Genomic DNA, 19569 nt, shown 5'->3' on the forward strand with positions numbered 1-19569 from the left:
GCCTGCTAAGTCACTTCATTCATGTCTGACTCTTTGCATCCACATGGACTGTAGACTGCCAGGTTGCTCTGTCCATCCTCCAGGCAAAAATATTGGAGTGGTTTGCTATTTCTGCCCAACCCAGGAATCAAACCCACATCTCTTGTGTCTCCTGTATTGGTAGGCAAGTTCTTTACCTTTAGCACCAATGGTAACCCACTCCAGTACTCTTGCCTGGAAAATCCCATGGACGGAGGAGTCTGGTAGGCTGCAGTCCATGGGGTCGCTAGGAGTCAGATACGACTGAGCGACTTCACTTTCACTTTTCACTTTCATGCATTGGAGAAGGAAATGGCAATCCACTCCAGTGTTCTTGCCTGGAGAATCCCCGGGATGGGGGAGCCCGGTGGGCTGCCGTCTATGGGGTCGCACAGAGTTGGACACGACTGAAGCGACTTAGCAGCAGCAGCACCACCTGGGAAGCCATGTACATGTGTGTATTATTTTCTAAATTATTTTCCCATTTAGGCTGTTATATAACATTGAGCAGAGTTCCATGTGCCGTATTGTAGGTCCTTGTTGGCAATCCATTTTAAACAAGCAACGTGTGCATGTGTGGGCAGAGAGCAAATTAGCCAAGATGGCATTATCAGGCTGTCTTGCCCCACTCTTTGTAAATGATGATTACGTAACAGCTGAGATCACTTATAGCACTGTGCATGCACACCAAGCGGTACTTGCTTGGTCACAAGCTACTTTGCGCTGCAGGGAAACATTCGCTCCACCTAAAAAGCAGCGGCATTACTGCTGCGTCATGGCTGTGTCCACTGGGTCAGCCATGAGGAGAGAATGCAGCATGTCTCCTGCTACCGCTGCTTCATCAGCCAAGAGAGAATACTGTGACGGCTTCTGTGTCAGCTAGGGGAAAGGCTGCGTTGTGTTCGGTTATGCTAGGGCTGCTGCTACAGCTGTTGCATCAGCCAGGAGAGAAGAAACATGTCTGCAGTCACTATGACTCCTTAAGTCTCCTTCCAAACTCTTAGCTTGCATCTTGCTACCCCGGGTTCAGTGAACAGTGTGGACAGTGTGAACAGCAAGACAGTTGGTGCTGTGAGAAGGATCAGCTAGACAACATGTACATCTCAAACTCCTGGTAACAATAAATTCATTCTGTAAGTCTGTCTGTGTTTTGCAGATAAGTTCATTTGTATCAAGTTTTTTAGATTTCACATGGAAGTGATACCATGTGATGTCTTTCTCTGTCCGACTTCACTCAGTGTGACAGTCCTTCGGTCCACCCATGTGCTGCAAATGGCATCTTTTCATTCTTTTTAATGGCTGAGTAGTCCATTATATGTTTGTTTAACATCTTTTTCTATTCATATGTTGGTGGGCATTTAGTTTATTTCCTTGTCTTGGCTATCTTAAACAATGCATTGTCCCAACGCAACAAACATTGGGATACATGTATCCTTTTGACCATTTTGTTTTCTCCAGATATATGCCCAAGGGTGGGATTGCAGTCATATGATAGCTGCATTTTTTGTTTTTTAAGGAATCTTTATACTGCTTTCCAAAGTCATAGCCTTTTTTTTTTTTTTTAACATACATATATTTAAGTTCAACCTCAAGGGCACTTAGTTTGTAGGTGAATGTAAAACTAGAGCGTAAGTAGCCTGATGGGTCATGAGACATTTTTTATCCTTTCATGTTTGAATAATATCGATGAAAATTAAACCCATGGGATTTTATATAAGCAATACCTTTCTCAAAGTAATCATAATGTATATTTATAAACTGGGTGAAATGGTGCCTATCTTAACATACAAGCACTTCAACATCTCTTCACTAGTAATAATATCTGCAGCTTATGGAGAATTTACTAAAGGCCAGGTGTAGTCATATGTATTTTAAAACATCATATCTTATCTTCACAATATTTCTAAGAGTTAGGTATCATCTTTTCATAAAAATGGGGAAAAAATGAGAGTTTAAATCACTTGTGAAGAATCTTCTCAATAGTGTGCATTCGAAATCAAACCAGGTAAAGCAGCAAGCCATGTCTCAGACCTGAGTCTTGCTGGTAATATAGTCCATGCCTTCATTCCCCATGCTATGAAGGCTCCTTTGTCAGCATGTATCTTTTTAAGACAATTGCTTTACAGAATGTCCAAAGATAGGGTGTTTTCTTTCTTCTCACCATTTGTGTTTATGAAAATAAACTCCTCTTTTTGTGTCCTTATTGCATTTGGGAAAGTTCCTGTCTGATCGCAAGATGTCTAGTGAAACTTCAATTATTTAATTCTTCCTTATCTGAGGGTACCATAATTAGAAAAAAATGTTAGGATCATTAAACGTCTACTCACAGATGTGAAGATTAAATAGATCAACTATTTAGAAGAATGCCTTGGCAAATGTTAGGTAATGAGTGAGTGAAAGTTGCTCAGTCGTGTCCAACTCTTTGCAACTCCATGGGCTATGCAGTCCATGGAATTCTGTAGGTCAGAATACTGGAGTGGCTAGCCTTTCCAGCTGAGCCACAAGGGAAGCCCAAGAATACAGGAGTGCATAGCCTATCCCTTCTTCAGCAGATCTTCCTGACCCAGGAAGTGAACCCAAGTCTCCTGCATTGCAGGCAGATTCTTTACCAAGCTATCAGGAAAGCCTTGTTGACAATTATTTCCTTTTATTTTAGTCCTACAAGGAATGACTCACTTGTTAGGAAACACTAAACTTAGTATAATATACCTTGAAATATCAGTACCCTATTAACCCAGACTATATACTTATCATGATAAAATTGTCCAGTTGTATGCACTCCAATTTTGCCAAATCATGAAGTTGAAATTAACTTGACTACTTTGGGTGGCTAACCAAATTCTCTGTTGGATACAATTTTTGTTAGATCAGGTTTCAAACAAAAACTATTCTTCATAAAGAATTATTTTTCAAGCTGTTAATGTCATATATATCATCTAATGAATGGTCTTATTCTTCAGTTTAAAATTGAACTATAGATAATTTATTTGAAAGAAAGAAATTAACTAGAATGGAACAGAAAAGTTGAATGGTAATTGTATTATATTTGTAAGACCACAGAAGGAATATCAAAATCATGAATAAATAAAAAGGAAAATGAGACTGCCTATTGTGAACATGTAAAACTGCTTGAAGTATTATGAAAATGCAGTCATGTCTATAATAATATATTTTCCTTATTACTAGTTATAAAGTGAATAAAAATGAAATTCTAATTTTAAACAAGAACATTTTTTGCTTCATTGTTTTATAGAAAAATATTTTATGGAAAAGTCTTTTATAAAATATTTCCCCATAGCTTTTAAATCCCACCAATGAAATAGAAAAAAATGAACTCTGGTTTTAACCACAAAATACTTTTATTTATGCTTGTGATTATAAGTGCTTCTTTCTTTCAGAATTGTGGAAGAAATAATTCTATTCTCTCTTAAATTCTCAGAAGTTTCTTCACTAGTAGCTTATTTTCCTGAGGATAAACTTGGGATTTATTTTTCCTATTCCTTATCAGATTCATTTTTCCACATTTAGATCTCTCTTCTTTTTCCCTCTGTTCAGTATATTATAGATATCTTGAATACATATCTATTGCTTCCTCTGCATTGCCTTTGTAACACTTGAATATTCTGCCATATCTGTGTCATACTATAGGCCTCCACAAGGCATATAGATAACTGAGTCCTCGGAAACATGAGTTGGCAGGAAAAGCTGAGCTTCATTTACCAATGCAGAAAGAAAGTTTGTATGTGAAATTATTCTTCAAGTTATGTAACAATTCATGCTGTTTCAAATTCTTCTTGACAGTAGACTTAGTGATCCATGCCAATCTGAAAGATTTGGCTTAAATTTATATCTCATTAATTATTTGTATATTTTGAACACTTTTTCAGATTTTTCTTAGCCATGGATTAACTCATTCATAAAGCATTTCTTTGAGTCTCTTGTTGGTAGTTCTTTGGAGCTTTTTCTTATCAATATTCAGAGTCTATTAATTCTTTGTGTAACTTTGCTAGCTTTCTGGATGGAAAGTACCTTTTCCTGCTTTCTGGCTTGCATTTTTGGTCCCTTAAGACTGTCTTTAGAAATCTGTGTGAGGGTCAGGAAGCAACAGTTAGAACTGGACATGGAACAATAGACTGGCTCCAAATAGGGAAAGGAGTACGTCAAGGCTGTATATTGTCACTCTGCTTATTTAACTTATATGAGAAAGGCTGGGCTGGGTGAAGCACAAACTGGAATCAAGATTGCCGGGAGAAATATCAGTAACTTCAGATATGCAGATGACACTACCCTTATGGCAGAAAGAGAAGAAGAACTAAAGAGCTTCTTGGTGAAAGTGAAAGAGGAGAGTGAAAAAGTTGGCTGAAAGCTCAACATTCAGAAAACTAAGAACATGGCACTGAAAATAGTGACAGACTTTATTTTGTTGGGCTCCAAAACCACTGCAGATGCTGTCTGGAGTCAGGAAATTAAAAGACGCTTCCTCCTTGGAAGAAAAGCTATGACCAAACTAGAGAGCATACTAAAAAGTGGAGACATTACTTTGTCAACGAAGGTCCGTCTAGTCAAGGCTATGGCTTTTCCAGTGGTCATGTATGGATGTGAGTGTTGGACTATAAAGAAAGCTTAGCGTCGAAGAATTGATGTTTTTGAACTGTGGTGTTGGAGAAGACTATTGAGAGCCCCTTGGACTGCAAGGAGATCCAACCAGTTCATCCTAAAGGAAATCAGTCCTGAATATTCATTGGAAGGACTGAAGCTGAAAGTCCAATTCTTGGCCACCTGATGCAAATAACTGACTCATTAGAAGAGACCCTGATGCTGGGAAAGATTGAAGGCAGAAGGAGAAGGGGACAACAGAGGATGAGATGGTTGGATGGCATCACCAACTCAATAAACATGAGTTTGAGTAAACTCCGGGAGTTGTGATGGACAGGGAGGCCTGGCGTGCTGCAGTTCATGGCGTCGCAAAGAGTTGGACACGGCTGAACTGAACTGAATAGTATCTTTTGAGGAGCAGATGATCTGAATAATGATGTATCAAACATATAAATCATTTCCGTAAAGGTAACTTTTGTTCCTTGTTTAAGAATAATTCTCTACCATAAGATTATGAAGATATTTTATTTCCATTATATATTATTATAAATATATTTATTATTATTATAAATGTGTATAATTATATTATCATGCACTCTTGAAGTATCAAAGTTTTAAAATCTAATACATATTTAAGCACTTTCTTTTCTCTCTTTTCCTCTTTGTATCTTTAAACTTCCTTCTAAAATCATTTTCCTTTGCCTGAAGAAATGCCTTCAGAACTGACCTTAAGACAAGTTATTAGACATGTATTTTCTTACTATTTTTTGAAAGTATATTTATTTTAATTTGTATGTATGTGTATAAAATTCTAAGATTGATTTTACTTTGTTTCATCACTTATAAAATATAATCCTAGTAGCTTATTGTTCCTGTTTGCACTCATGGTATCAGTTACCTAACTCTCCTTACTGCAAAGTCAATCGTATTTTTTCATCTACATAATTTTTAGGTTTGTCTTTTATTTTCTTCAATTTCACTACTATCTATGTGTGGATTATTCTAGTGTGCCATTTGCTTTTCTTGACATTTGATGATCATAAACCTATAGATTAGTCTCAATATTTAGAGAACTCTCTTAGCTACTATTTCTTCAAATACTGCTTCTGCCCAATTATCTTTGTTTCTTCCTTCTGGGTTCCACATAAACCTTTTTGTGTTAATCTCAAATTTTTATTTTCTGCTTTTAATTCTGTAATGTTTCTTTCAGGCTCTTTCTCAGTTTATGCCTTATTTTTTATAATGGGTATAATCTGTTCTTAATGACATCAATTTAATTCTTAATTTCAGTTTTTTTTTTTTTTTTTATGAGGTTGGCCAAAAACTTCATTTTGTTTTTTCCATAAGTCTGCTCTAGTAGCACTTTGTTGTCTTTTAACTTCCTTCAAAGCAAATTTGTTTGACTGTATTGTGACAATTTCATATAAATGTACATTCAGTTCAGTTCAGTCGTGTCTGGCTATTTACAACCCCATGGACTGCAGCACGTCAGGCCTCTCTGTCCATCACCAACTCCAAGAGTTTGCTCAAACTCATGTCCATTGAGTCAGTGATACCATCCAACTATCTCATCCTCTGTCGTCCCCTCTCCTCTCACCTTCAATATTTCCCATTATCACTGTCTTTTCTAAAGAGTCAGTTCTTCACATCAGGTGGCCAAAGTTTTGGAATTTCAGCTTCAGCATCAGTCCTTTCAGTGAATATTCAGGACTGATCTCCTTTAGGATGGATGGACTGGTTGGATCTCCTTGCAGTCCAAGGGACTCTCAAGAGTCTTCTCCAACACCACAGTTCAAAAGCATCATTTCTTTGTTGCTCAGCTTTCTTTATAATCCAACTCTCACATCCATACATGACTACTGGAAAAACCATACCTTTGACTAGATGCACATTTGTTGCAAAGTAATGTCTCTGCTTTTTAATATGCTGTCTAGGTTGGTCATAACTTTTTTCTCATGGAGCAAGAGTCTTTTAATTTCATGGCTGCAGTCACCATCTGCAGTGATTTTGGAGCCCCTAAAAATAAAGTCTGTAACTGTACATTAAAGTTTATCAAAAGTGGTAAATTTTTGTTTAGCCATTTTAATATTGAAGATGAAAGAATAAAATCGAACATTGTCAGCATATTATGCTTTATTATTTCAAGAAAGGTAAAAATGCAATTGAAATGCTAAAAGAAAAATTATGCAGTGTATGAGAAGGTGCTGTGACTGATCTGATATGTCAAAAGTGGTTTGAGAAGTTTCATGCTGGAGATTTATCACTGGAGGATGTTCCAAGGTTGGGTAGGTCAGAGGAAGTTAATAGTGATCAAATCAAGACATTAATTGAGAACAAACATTACACCATGTGGGAGATAGCTGACATACTCAAAATATCCACATCAAGTGCTGAAGATAATTTGTACCAGCTTGGTTATGTTTATCATTTTGATGTTTAGGTTCCACATATGTTAAGCAAAAAAGCCTTCTTGACCACATTTCTGCAGGTGATTCTCCACTTAAATGTAACAAAAACCTCCAGTCTTTGAAACAAATTGTAATGGGTGATGAAAAGTGGATGCTGTATCATAATGTGGAATGGAAGTTATCATTCCAAGCAAGCAAAATGAACCACCAACAAGTACACCAAAGGCCAGCTTCACTCAAATAAACTGATTCTATGTATATGGTGGGATTAAAATGGAGCCTTCTATTATAATCGCTTTCTGAAAAACCAAGTGATTAGTCCCAACAAGTACTATTCTGTTAGGCCAACTAAAATCAGCACTCAATGAAAATTATAAATAGTCAACAGAAAACATAATCTGCCATCAGGATAATGCAAGACCACATATTTCTTTGTTGACCAGTCAAAATCTGTTACAGCTTCTCTGGAAAGTTCTGATTCATCCACCATATTCACAAGACTGCACCTTTGGATTTCCATTTATTTTGGTCTTTACAAAATTCTCTCAGAAAAAAGTATTCAATTCCCTGGAATTCAATTCCTTTGTGGCCAATGCAATATTTTCTACTTATACAATTTATATTTGGCTCTTTAATCAACTTATAATGTGTGTAGATTATACATTTAAGTTCATTTTTAGAATTTCTAAGCTGGTTTTGCTTTCATAAATTTTACAAACTAAATTTTACAAACTTGATGTGTTTGTTACTGTTGTTATTTTATTTCTCCTTATTCTCCTAACTTATTGTTCAGTTACTAAGTCATGTCTGACTCTTTGTGACCCCACTAACTGCAGCTTGCCAGGCTTCCCTGTTCTTCACTATCTCCCAGAGTTTGCTCTGACTCATGTCCATTGAGTCAGTGATGCCATCCAACCATCTCATCCTCTGTCATCCCCTTCTCCTCTTTCCCTCAATCTTTCCCAGCATCAGGGTCTTTTCCAATGAATCAGCTCTTCACATCAGGTGGCCAAAGTACTGGAGTTTCAGCTTCAGCATCAGTCCTTCCAATGAATATTCAGGATTGATTTCCTTTACGATTGACTGGTTTGATCTTGCTATTCATTTTCATAATTATTCTCATAATGCTGTAGTCTTTTTCTGTGTGTGCCATATGATCCTTCATTGTTTACTGGATATTTTATTTAAAAATTTTGTAGCAATAGTTAGATAAACTAGAATGATGTTATCTTAATATGGAGAGGAAGACTGTTTTATGAGAAACCTAGACAAAAGTAGCCTGCAATTCATATGTTCATTAGTAGAGTGAGGCACTTTAAACTCCTGTCACAGAGGGAGGTGGTACCTATCCCATCTATTCCATGCCTCTAGCTATGAGAAACCACATAGGGCATTTAGGCTGCTCTGTTGTCTTCTTATGGTGGAAAAATTCCCAAAGCAATGTGACACCATTCAGGACATAAGCTGGGAAATTTCTCAATGTCTTATTTCTTTCCTAGATAAGAATGAGAAAAAAAAAATTATCTCATGTATTCTTTAAAACATACGATGTGTGTATAATTCAGGGTTATTTATTTGTTTGTTGCTGTTTTATTTCTTTAGTGGAAGAGTTTGTCCAAATATTCTAATACATTGCTGTTGAAGAATTTTCTAGTTCTTTTCTTAAATTCATTTTGTTTTGCTTTTATAATATACTTTGTGATATAAGCATATAATAGCTTATAGATAATCAGTTAGCAAAAAAATGCTAGACATTTTATCATAATAAGTTAATGTATATATTGGAATGTCTAACTTAGATCAGACTTAACATTTATTTGGAAATCACTTATTTCTTAATAGACAATGCCACAATAATTTCCCAGTTAAAGAGCTTGTCACTGACTATGTTTTTCTTACTATGAAAATAATTAATTCATTCCTTCTATACTTTTTTTTTTCATTCCTTCTATACTTTCTAAATGCCTTTTATTGTGATTTTTAAAGTTTTAATTATTATCTGCTTTTAATTAATTAATAATTTCTGTTAGTGGAACAGAGAAGGGAAAATACATGTTATTTGAAAATATCACTGATAAAATATCTTCTAGGTATCATTCCTACAGCAGAAATTATAAGCATGATCATCTCAACAAATTATGAGACTAATATTTAAGTAAAGTAAATAAGATATTCAACATAAGTATATACTTAAGAACTTGAAAAGATGTAGGTGTTAAGAAGAACAGAATTCTGTTTATGATAAATTATGATACACAGAATTGATTTTCAGTTACTAAAATGATCTTCTTTTATAAACTGGTGTTTCACAAATATTAAAAATATTTTATTCCCTTTCTGTACTACTTTAAGTTTACATAATATTTTTACCATAGTTCTTACTGCTATTCCTATCAACTAGTTGCTATTGGAATAAAGTGTTTAAAGTTGTATTCAACTGCTCTTGTCTGTCCAACTTCAGGTTCTGCTAGAGGAGAATTCAATTTTTCATTCCTTTGAAAACAAACACTTTATACTCCTCTATTTGTGAAAGTATAAAAAGAGACCCATAGAAAAACTATTTTATTGCCTGTTAACCTTTCCAAGGAAGAAAACAAAAGAAACTGATCTGGAAATGGCATCGATAGTCTTCAAAATACAAGATCAGAGGAAACACCACAACTAGAGCTCTGGTTTCTTGTTTGAATTCTTGAGACAGTTTCCAATAAGAGGCCCAGCTTATAGGTCAAAAAAAAAGTACTGACATGTTTCAAAAAGCTCAGTAACATCTGTTATATCTAACCTATGTGCTTTTACCTTTGGTCAGGGCATTGAATGACTTCTTGTCATGTGATGCATGATTTTAAACACGACCTTCAAGTGTGAATTATCATTGGAGCTAAAGATGCTATCCACTGCACGTAACAGTTACTTGCCTATACATAATTTGCATAAGATACTTCTGGACAGAATGCAAAAAAAAAAAGTTATCATTGATGTATATCTACAAAGTTGTATATTAATTATAACTGATATAGAATTAAATTTTAAACATTTTTTCTTTGAAATTCTTATTTCTAAACTAACAACTCTCATCACTAACATACACACAAACACTCAGATACAATCTTAAATTGGCTCACATAATTGGTTTCATAACTATTGTTTCAGGTTGTTAGTGTATTTCTAGGTATAAGCAACATTTCTCTATGAAATATATGAATGTGACATATTTTATAAACATTTTACTTACGTAAAAGCATGTTGAAAGACATTAGAATACAAGAATAACAATATTAAACATTTGTGATTTTTTAAGACTAAATCTTAGTCTGGTAATAGCTAAGAGAAAGATGATTAATGATGAGCATGTCAATTTTGTAAATAAAAGAAAGCTAGCAGCTAAATTTTCTTAAGGAAAGCACCACTTGATTTTGAAGAATAACTTGTAAACATAATTATATTTGTGAATGTAGCTCAATATAATTATTAAGGAAAAGGTGAAATATGTAGCATGAAACCTGTAGCAAAAAAGGTCTAAAGACTTTTTAAAATGCATATTAATTAATAGCATATATTACTGAGATAATTTTCAAAATCATTTAAAAACATAATCTCCAAATTAACATAAAAGTTTTTTTGCTGTTCATGTTAATATTCCCTGGGTGAATAGTAATTCTTAATTCTAATTAGGCAACCTCTCAAAAAAATTACATTTTAAAAGGATGTCCTACATAATGTTATGCCAAATCTCAGCATTTATTTTAAGATATTCATGTCATCTAATTAGCATTGTAATATATAACTACCGAAAGCACAACTATTTGAATGGCCTAAGACCTAATACCAGATGCAAAAGTTTAGTGAAGATATTTCAAGGTGACTCAGTACCAACTCTATTATTAAATGTCAGAATAACCAATGTTAACATGCTGTTTTTAGAATCAGATGTCTCATTATCTTGTACATGATTTTATGAGGAACCAGAAACTGAAATTCAGGAATGCTAATGAAAATTACTAATAATTCTTATGTGGTATCCTACATTATGTTATTACTTTTATAGTTTTCTGTCTTCCCTTTAAGTTTGTAATATAAATAAAAAGACATAAAGATACCCTGTCTGCAAATATAAAAAATGTCATGTGTCTAATTAGTGAAATATATTTTCTTTTAGAGATTTTATATAATTATGTATCTATAGAGAAGTACAACAGAGTGAATATTAGAGAAAAGATGATTGAACATATTCCCTATGGTCTTATTACTCAGGGAACATTGAAATAAAATGTGAACATGGATAAATGTCATTAAGAAACATTAAATTGTCAATACAAATGACTGGCCAAGACACTTTTTCCCCATTTGTTTCAGTGATGTAACGAACAGAAGAATAAACTTGACTGAGTCTCTTCTCATAGGGTTTTTCAATTTCCATAGATTGCCTACTCCATTCTTTGACAACACAAAATAATGAGGGCTTAAATAACTATGACTTTTAGGTTTAAAGACAAGATCCTATATAGCAACACTTAACAAGTGTAAGTAGGGGATAATATGTTTAATTCTGGCCTTCTGTGACAAAGATATATGCTATTTTTGATGTTATAATTTTTAATAGTTCCAAAAATTCAAAGGACTGTTTGTTGAATGCACTGTGTGCTAAGTCGCCTCTGTCCTGTCTGCCTCTTTGTGACCCCATGGGCTGTAGCCCTCAAGACTTCTCTGTCCATAGGATTCCCCAGGCAAGACTACTGGAATGGGTTGCCATTTCCTCCTCCAGGGAATCTTCCTGACCCAGGGATAAAACCCACATCTCTTGTGTCTCCTGCATTGGCCTGCAAGCAGGCTCTTTCTATAAAAATCATTTGATTAGCATTTACCTTCCTCTTTAAGAGGAAGACAGGATTCAGAAAGAAAGAAAAAGTTCAAGTGGTGAAAAGAAAGGGAGGAGACAGCACTGATTGTACCTGATAATATTGATTGCAAATTAAAAGCCACCACTTTTGACGGCCAACTCCCCCATCATAAAAAAATATCATCAACAGAAACAAAAGAACAAAAGACAATTATAGTCTCTCCACTTCCACAGAAATTTCAGTGAGAATAGTGATTTTGCTCTTTCTCTCCTGAAAGAGACTGGGCAGAATCAAAATGCAAGACTCCATCATAGCATAGAAACGATAGCGTGCCCATGAATGTCATTTGAAAACTAAAGGGCAATCGTTATATGGATGAAGACAGGTGGGATTATCCCAGGCATCTCTCCTGATAATAGATGATACTGGAAATGACACAGTTCATTCCCAACATTGGTAAAGATTGTCCAGAATCAGGACAGGAAAGCATATCCAGATTAAAATTCTATTTCCTGCTATAGCATTATAATTAGAAATGTGTGCATTGGTTATTTAAATATATGTAAATTTTATGAATAAGGAAATGGCTTTACTGTACTCACACTGTGTGATAGAGGCAGCTAACAGAATTTTAGGAAATTGTTGTTTGGGTGGTGAACTTCAGTTTTTCCTCCTTCAACTTCCCAAATAAATCTTACTCCTTTAGAGTCAATTTATGTTTCCCAGCATAATGATGCATTTTACCCATTCAGCTATGCTAGCAATGGCTCTGAAGCCAGCCAGCAATGATCTCACCTCACCCACAATATAAATCTATCAGTGAATAAACAACATCATTTTTATTTCAATGCTGGTGACACACTACATGTCGATTTGGCAGTTAAATAATTTATCTCTCTTCTGGGTGCAATCTGCCAGGCTTATTATAACTCCGCTTCTGATATTCATTTCATGTTTAATAGTTCTGTGCCTCATGAGGATGCCTGTCAATCAATGAAACTGAAATGTCATTCTGACCTTTTATTGGAAACAATTTACTCTTTTTCTCATTTCATCACAAGCTTTTCTCCGTTTTATACAGTTTAAAAGCTTTAATTAGTTGTACTTAGAAACTTTATACTAATTAACTTTACAAAACTACGTGCTCCTCAACATTGCTGACACTTTGTCTTTTCAGAGGTTATCCAGTTGAGTCTGCCTGAAGATCAGAAACTAAGCGTCACAGCGGCAACAGTGGGGCAGAGTACCGTTCTGAGCTGCGCCATTCAGGGAGCGCTGAGACCCCCCATCATTTGGAAGAGGAACAATATTATTCTGAACAACTTAGATTTGGAAGACATCAATGTGAGTACATAAACAGAGGTTGTGTATAATTTGTGTATCTCATGTGATATAGTCTAGACCTTGTGAAGTCTGAGGAGCTTAATGAAATCAGATATTACAATTGAATAGAATTATTACACTACCATATCCATTCTACTGTCTCGAAGGCATTTATGGATTATTTAAAACTATCAAAATCACTTGTTTAAGCTTGGTAAGCATGTTCTATACCACTGTGTTGGTGAAACTGCATCAACTGAAATCATAAAGTTCTGGCTCTAAGAATTTCTATAATTACCAACAACTAATCAAATGGCAACCCACTCCAGTACTCTTGCCTGGAAAATCCCATGGATGGAGGAGCCTGGTGGGCTGCAGTCCATGGGGTGGCAAGGAGTGGGACATGACTGAGCGACTTCACTTTCACTTTTCTTTTAATCTCGATATACTAGCTAATAGAGTTGCAACAGCCGGTAGCTTACGAAGTGTTAAAGTGGGTAAAGGCAGTTTTAGCTTCAAATACTTCATAATGTATTAGAACAACACATATTGTAAAATAAATAAATGGTATATTTCCTGGAATTGAGGGATACATTTCATCACTGTTTATACAGCTTTCATCACTTTTTATACACTGTTTATAGAGATTCAGAATCTAAATTCAATAGGGTACAGTCCCAGTTGTGAGACAAAACCTGAACAACTGCAGGAAAGTAATTTCTTCCTTCCCTGTTGTCTATTGAAAACAAGCATGAAGAAGTGACCATCATCTTAGATGATGGAAAGAAGTGAAAACTGTATGTTATGGGATGTCTGCAGAAATGAGTTGGGCCAATCCTTTTCCTTAGTGATGTATTTGTGCATAAATTTTAGATATTTTTTTACTCTCGCTTAAGAGAGCCATCACCTATCCACGTATTCTTTGCTACTTCATAAAGAATCCCTAAGTCACAGGTGCAAGATATTCACTCATATTTGTTACATTTTACTAATATTCCTGTTTAATGTCTTTGAATGCTTCAAAAGAGAAATGCCTCCAATTTTGTAAATTTTTATTTTGATAAAATTTTTCTAACTTTGCTTATATCTGGGAAATTTCCTCAGGTTATATGGAGAATAATGCTTAATTCGCCAAGATGCTAAGACACTTTGTTCCATGATCTCAGGGCCATTCAAAATCTTTTAAGAGGCAAGGCCTTAGACAAAATCATCTCAGGTTTGTGTTATGGGTTATTGTGTGTGTTTATTTTTTAACTGAGGTAAAATGGTATATAATATTTTATTTGTTTCACATGTAAACCAGAAAGAAATCAGTCTTTGTACACATTACAAAGCAATTACCATAATAAGTCTAGTTACCATCCATCATCATACAAGTGACCCCCTTCACTCGTTTCCCCAACTCTTGTACCCTTTCCGATCTGATAACTGCCCATCTGTCCTCTGTGTTGTATGTGTTGTATGTTTGTATGTTGTATGTTGTATGTGTTGTATGTTTGCTTTGTTTTTTATACTCCATATATAAGTGAAATTGTCTGATTTATTTCATTTAGCATAACACCCTTTGGTCTGCTATAGAAAATGATATTTTCTTCTTTATATTTGACTGAATAGTATTCTCTGTGTGTCTATTTGTGTGTGTATGTGAGAAGGAGAGAAAGAGAGAGAGAGCTCTCCTCAGTTGCATCCAACTCTTTGTGACCCCGTGGACCACAGCCCACCAGGCTCCTCTGACCATGGGATTTTCTGGCAAGAATATTGGAGTTGGTTTTCATACCAGTGGATCGTACTGACTCAGGGATTGAACTCGTGTTCCCTGCTTCTCAGGTGGACTTTTAAACTGCTGAGCCATTGGAAGGAAGCACTCAGCAGGTAAAGAATCTGCCTGCAACGCAGGAGACAGGAGATATGCATTCAGTCCCTGGGTCAGGAAGATTGCCTAGTGGAGGAAATGGCAACTCATTCATGCATCCTTGCCTAAAAGATCCCATGGAGAAAAGCCTGTAGGGCTACAGTCCATCAAGTCACAAATAGTTGGACATAACTGAGCAACTGAGCACACACACACAAATATATATGCATCACATCATTATCCGTTCACCCACAGATAGGCAGTAATTAGTTTCCATATCTTAATTATTGTAAATAATGGTGTATTAAACATAGAAACACATATATCTTTTTGAATTACTGTGTTCATTTTCTTAGGTTAAGTACACGGAAGTGGAATACCTGGGTTATATGGTAGTTTTATTTTTAATTTTATGAGTAATCTCCATACTGGCTGCACCAATTGACATTTCTACCAACAGTGTACAAGGTTTCCCTTTCCTCCACATCTTCTCTAGTACTTATTGTTTCATGTAGCTTTGGTAACTGTCATTCTGACAGGTGTGAGGTGATGTCTTACTGTGGTTTTGATTTGCATTTCTCTGGTAGTGATGTTGAACATCTTTTTATGTGGCTGTTGTCAGTCTGGATGTCTTCTTAGGAAAAACATCTATTTGGATTCTCTACCTATGTTTTGGATTGGATTGTTGGCTGTTTTGCTATTGAGGTGTTTGAGGGATTGATATGTTTTTGGATATTAACTCCTTACCAAGCACATGGTTTGCAAATATTTTCTGCCATTCAGTAGGTTGTTTTGTTTTGTTTTGTTTTTTATTTTGCAGATGGTATCCTTTGCTGTCCAGAGCATTCTATTTAATGCACTCTACTTGCTTGTTTTTGCTTTGGTGGCCTTTGATTTTGGCTGAGCCCAAAAGTCCACACAAAGTGTGACATCAAGGAGTTTTGCTGTTGTTCAGTCACTTGGTTGTGTCTGTGACCTCATGGACTGCAGCAGGCCAGGCTTCCCTTTAATTCACTATCTCCAGGAGTTTGCTCAAACTTAAGCAGCTTACCACCTATGTTTTCTTCTAGAAGATTTTATGGTTTCAGGCATTACATACAAGTCTTAAATCCATTTTGTCTTTATTTTTATGTGTGGTGTAAGATAGTGGTCCAATTTCAATCTTTTGTATATGGCTGGCTGATCTTCCCAACACAATTTATTTAAGGGATGGTTCTTCCCCATTGGGTATTCTTGGCTCCTTTATTATTAATGTTATTATCTGTGAGTTTATTTCTGGGTTCTTTATTCTTTTCCATTGATATATGTATCTGTTTCCATGGAAGACCATATTCTTTTTATTACTATAGGTGTGTAGTAGTGTCTGTAATCAGGAAGCATGATACCTCCAGCTTTGTTTTGCTCTCTTGAGAGTGATTACTCTATTCAAGGTCTTTATGATCCAAAGAAATTTTATAATAATTTGTTCTATTTTTTCAAAGAATTTATCCACTTCTTTTAGGTTGTCAATTTGTTAGTGTATAATTATATATAGTAGTATTTTATGATCCTATGCATTTCTCTCGTATCAGTTGTAACAATCTCTCCTTTCATCCTTTAAATTTATTTTTTAATTGAAGGATAATTGTTTTACATAATTTTGTTGTTTTCTATCAGACCTCAACATGAATCAGCCATAGGTATACATATATCTCCTCCCTCTTGAATCTCCCTCCTGTCTCACTCCCCATCCCACCATGCTAGATTGATACAGAGCCTCTGTTTGAGTTTCCTGCAACATACAGCAAATTACAGTTGGCAATCTATTTTACATACGGTAATTCAGGTATAACCTAGATCAAAGACCTTATGATTATACAGTGGAAGTGACAAATAGATTCAAGGGATTAGAACTGATACAGTGCCTGAAGAACTATGGATGGAGGTTCCTAACATTGTACAGGACAAAGTGATCAAGACCATCCCCAAGAAAAAGACATGCAAAAAAGCCAAATGGTTGTCTGAGGAGGCCTTACAAATAGCTAAGAAAAGAAGAGAAATGAAAGGCAAAGGAGAAAAGGAAAGATATTCCCATTTGAATGCAGAGTTCCAAAGAAGAGCTTGAGAGAGATAAGAAAGCATTCCCCAGCGATCAATGCAAAAAAAAAAAAAAAAAAGAGGAAAATAGAATGGGAAAGACTAGAGATCTCTTCAAGAAAATTAGAGATACCAAAGGAACATTTCATGCAGACATGGGCTTAAGGACAGAAATGGTAGGGACCTAACAGAAGCAAAAGACATTAAGAAGAGGTGGAAAGAATAAACAGAAGAACTATAAAAAATGATGTTAATGACCGAGATAACCACAATGGTGTGATCATTCACCTAGAGCCAGACATCCTGGAAAGTGAAGTTAAATGGGCCTTAAGAAGCTCTCTACAAACAAAGCTAGAGGAGGTGATAGAATTTCAGTGGAGCTATTTCAAATCCTGAAAGATGATGCTATGAAAATGCTGTACTCAACATGCCAGCAAATTTGGAAAACTCAGCAGTGGCCACAGGACTGGAAAAGGTCAGGTTTCATTACAATTCCAAAGAAGGGCAATGACAAAAAATGTTCAGACTACCACAGAAGTGCACTGATCTCACACTAGCAAAGTAACACTCACAATTCTGCAAGCCAGGCTTCAACAGTATGTGAATTGTGAACTTCCAGGTGTTCAGGTAGGATTTAGAAAAGGCAGAGGAACCAGAGATCAAATTGCCAACATCCGTTGGATCATAGAACAAGCAAGAGAATTCCAGAAAAACATCTACTGCTTTCCTCATTATGCCAAAGCCTTTGACTGTGTGGATCACAACAAACTGTGGAAAATTCTTTGAGAGATGGGAATACCGGACCACCTTAACTGCCTCCTGAGAAATCTGTATGCAGGTCGAGAATCAACAGTTAGTAACAGACATGCATTGACAGACTGGTCCCAAATTTGGAAAGGAATACGTCAAGGCTGTATATTGTCACCCTGCTTATTTAACTTATATGCAGAGTACATCATGTGAAATGCCAAGCAGGATGAAGCACAAGCTGGAATCAAGATTGCTGGGAAAAAAATATCAATAACCTCAGATACCCAGATGACACCACCCTTATGGTAGAAAGTGAAGAGGAACTTAAAGACTCTTGATGGAAGTGAAAGAGGAGGGTGAAAAAGCTGGCTTAAAACTCAACATTCAAAAAACTAAGATCTTGGCATCCAGTCCCATTACTTCATGGCAAATAGATGGGGAAACAATGGAAACCATGACAGGCTTTATTTTCTTGGGCTCCAAAATCACTGCAGATGGTGATTGCAGCCATGAAATTAAAAGATGCTTGCTCCTTGGAAGAAAAGCTGTGACCAACCTAGACAGCATATTAAATAGCAGAGACATAACTTTGCCAACAAAGGTCCATCTAGTTAAAGCTATGTTTTTTCCAGTAGTCATGTATGGATGTGAGAGTTGGACTATATGAACAATGAGCACTGAAGAATTGATGCTTTTCAACTCTGGTGTTGGAGAAGACTCGAGAGTTCCTTGGACTACAAGAAGATCAAACCAGTCAATTCTAAAGGAAATCAGTCCTGAATATTCATTGGAAGGACTGATGGTGAAGCTGAAACTCCAATACAGAAATGTATGTTTAGGTCTTTTCCCCACTTTTTGATTAGGTTTTTTTTGTTTTTTTTTTTTTGGTATTGAATTTTTTAAACTGTTTGTATGTCTTGGAAATTAATCCTTTGTCAGCTGTTTCATTTACTATGATTTTCTCCCATTCTGAGGGTTGTCTTTTCACCTTGCTTATAGTTTCCTCTGCTGTGTAAACATTTTTTAAGTTTAAGCAGATCCTACTTGTTTATTTTTGCTTTTATTTCCATTACTCTAGGAAGTGGGCCATAGAGGGTCTTGCTTTGATCATGTCATCAAGTTTTCTCCCTAAGTTTTCCTCTGAGTTTTATAGTTTCTGGTCTTACATTTAGGTCTTTAATCCATTTTGAGTTTACCTTTGTGTATGGTGTTAGGAAGTGTTCTAATTTCATCCTTTTGCATGTAGCTATCCAGGTTTCCCAGCACCACTTACTGAAGAGGTTGTCTTTGCCCCACTGTATATTCTTGCATTCTTGGTCAAAATTAAGGTACCCACAGGTGCATGAGTTTATTTCTGGGCTTTCTGTCTTGTTCCATTGGTCAATATTTCTGTTTTTGTGCCAGTACCATACTGTCTTGATGACTGTAGCTTTGTAGTATAATCTGGAGTAAGGAAGGTGGATTCCTCTGGCTCCATTCTTCTTTCTCAAGCCTGCTTTGGCTATTCTGGGTCTTTTGTGTTTCTATATGAATTGTGATTCTTTTTTTCATTTCTTACTTTATTTATTTGAGATTTTTTTTCTTTTTGTTTTCCTTAGGTGAAAATGTCTGTGGATTTTATCTTCTCCCCCCCAAAAAAGAAAAACAGTCTTTAGTTTAGTTTCTATTGTTTTATTTGTAGTGTCTATGTTATTTATTTCTGCTCTGG

At 35.7% G+C, this 19569-nt stretch overlaps 1 protein-coding gene across 2 annotated transcripts in view; it reads left to right on the forward strand.

Annotated features, from left to right (window-relative positions):
- Positions 1-19569, forward strand: part of FSTL5 (follistatin like 5) — an 874271-nt gene that overhangs the window by 564219 nt on the left and 290483 nt on the right. For both annotated transcript variants that reach the window (XM_070474907.1, XM_070474908.1), the window contains exon 7: positions 13038-13204. In XM_070474907.1, the coding sequence (XP_070331008.1) occupies positions 13038-13204 (167 nt within the window). The remainder of the gene's footprint in view (positions 1-13037; positions 13205-19569) is intronic.

The sequence above is a fragment of the Odocoileus virginianus genome, chromosome 12 (assembly GCF_023699985.2).
Source record: "Odocoileus virginianus isolate 20LAN1187 ecotype Illinois chromosome 12, Ovbor_1.2, whole genome shotgun sequence".
Lineage (NCBI taxonomy): Eukaryota > Metazoa > Chordata > Mammalia > Artiodactyla > Cervidae > Odocoileus > Odocoileus virginianus.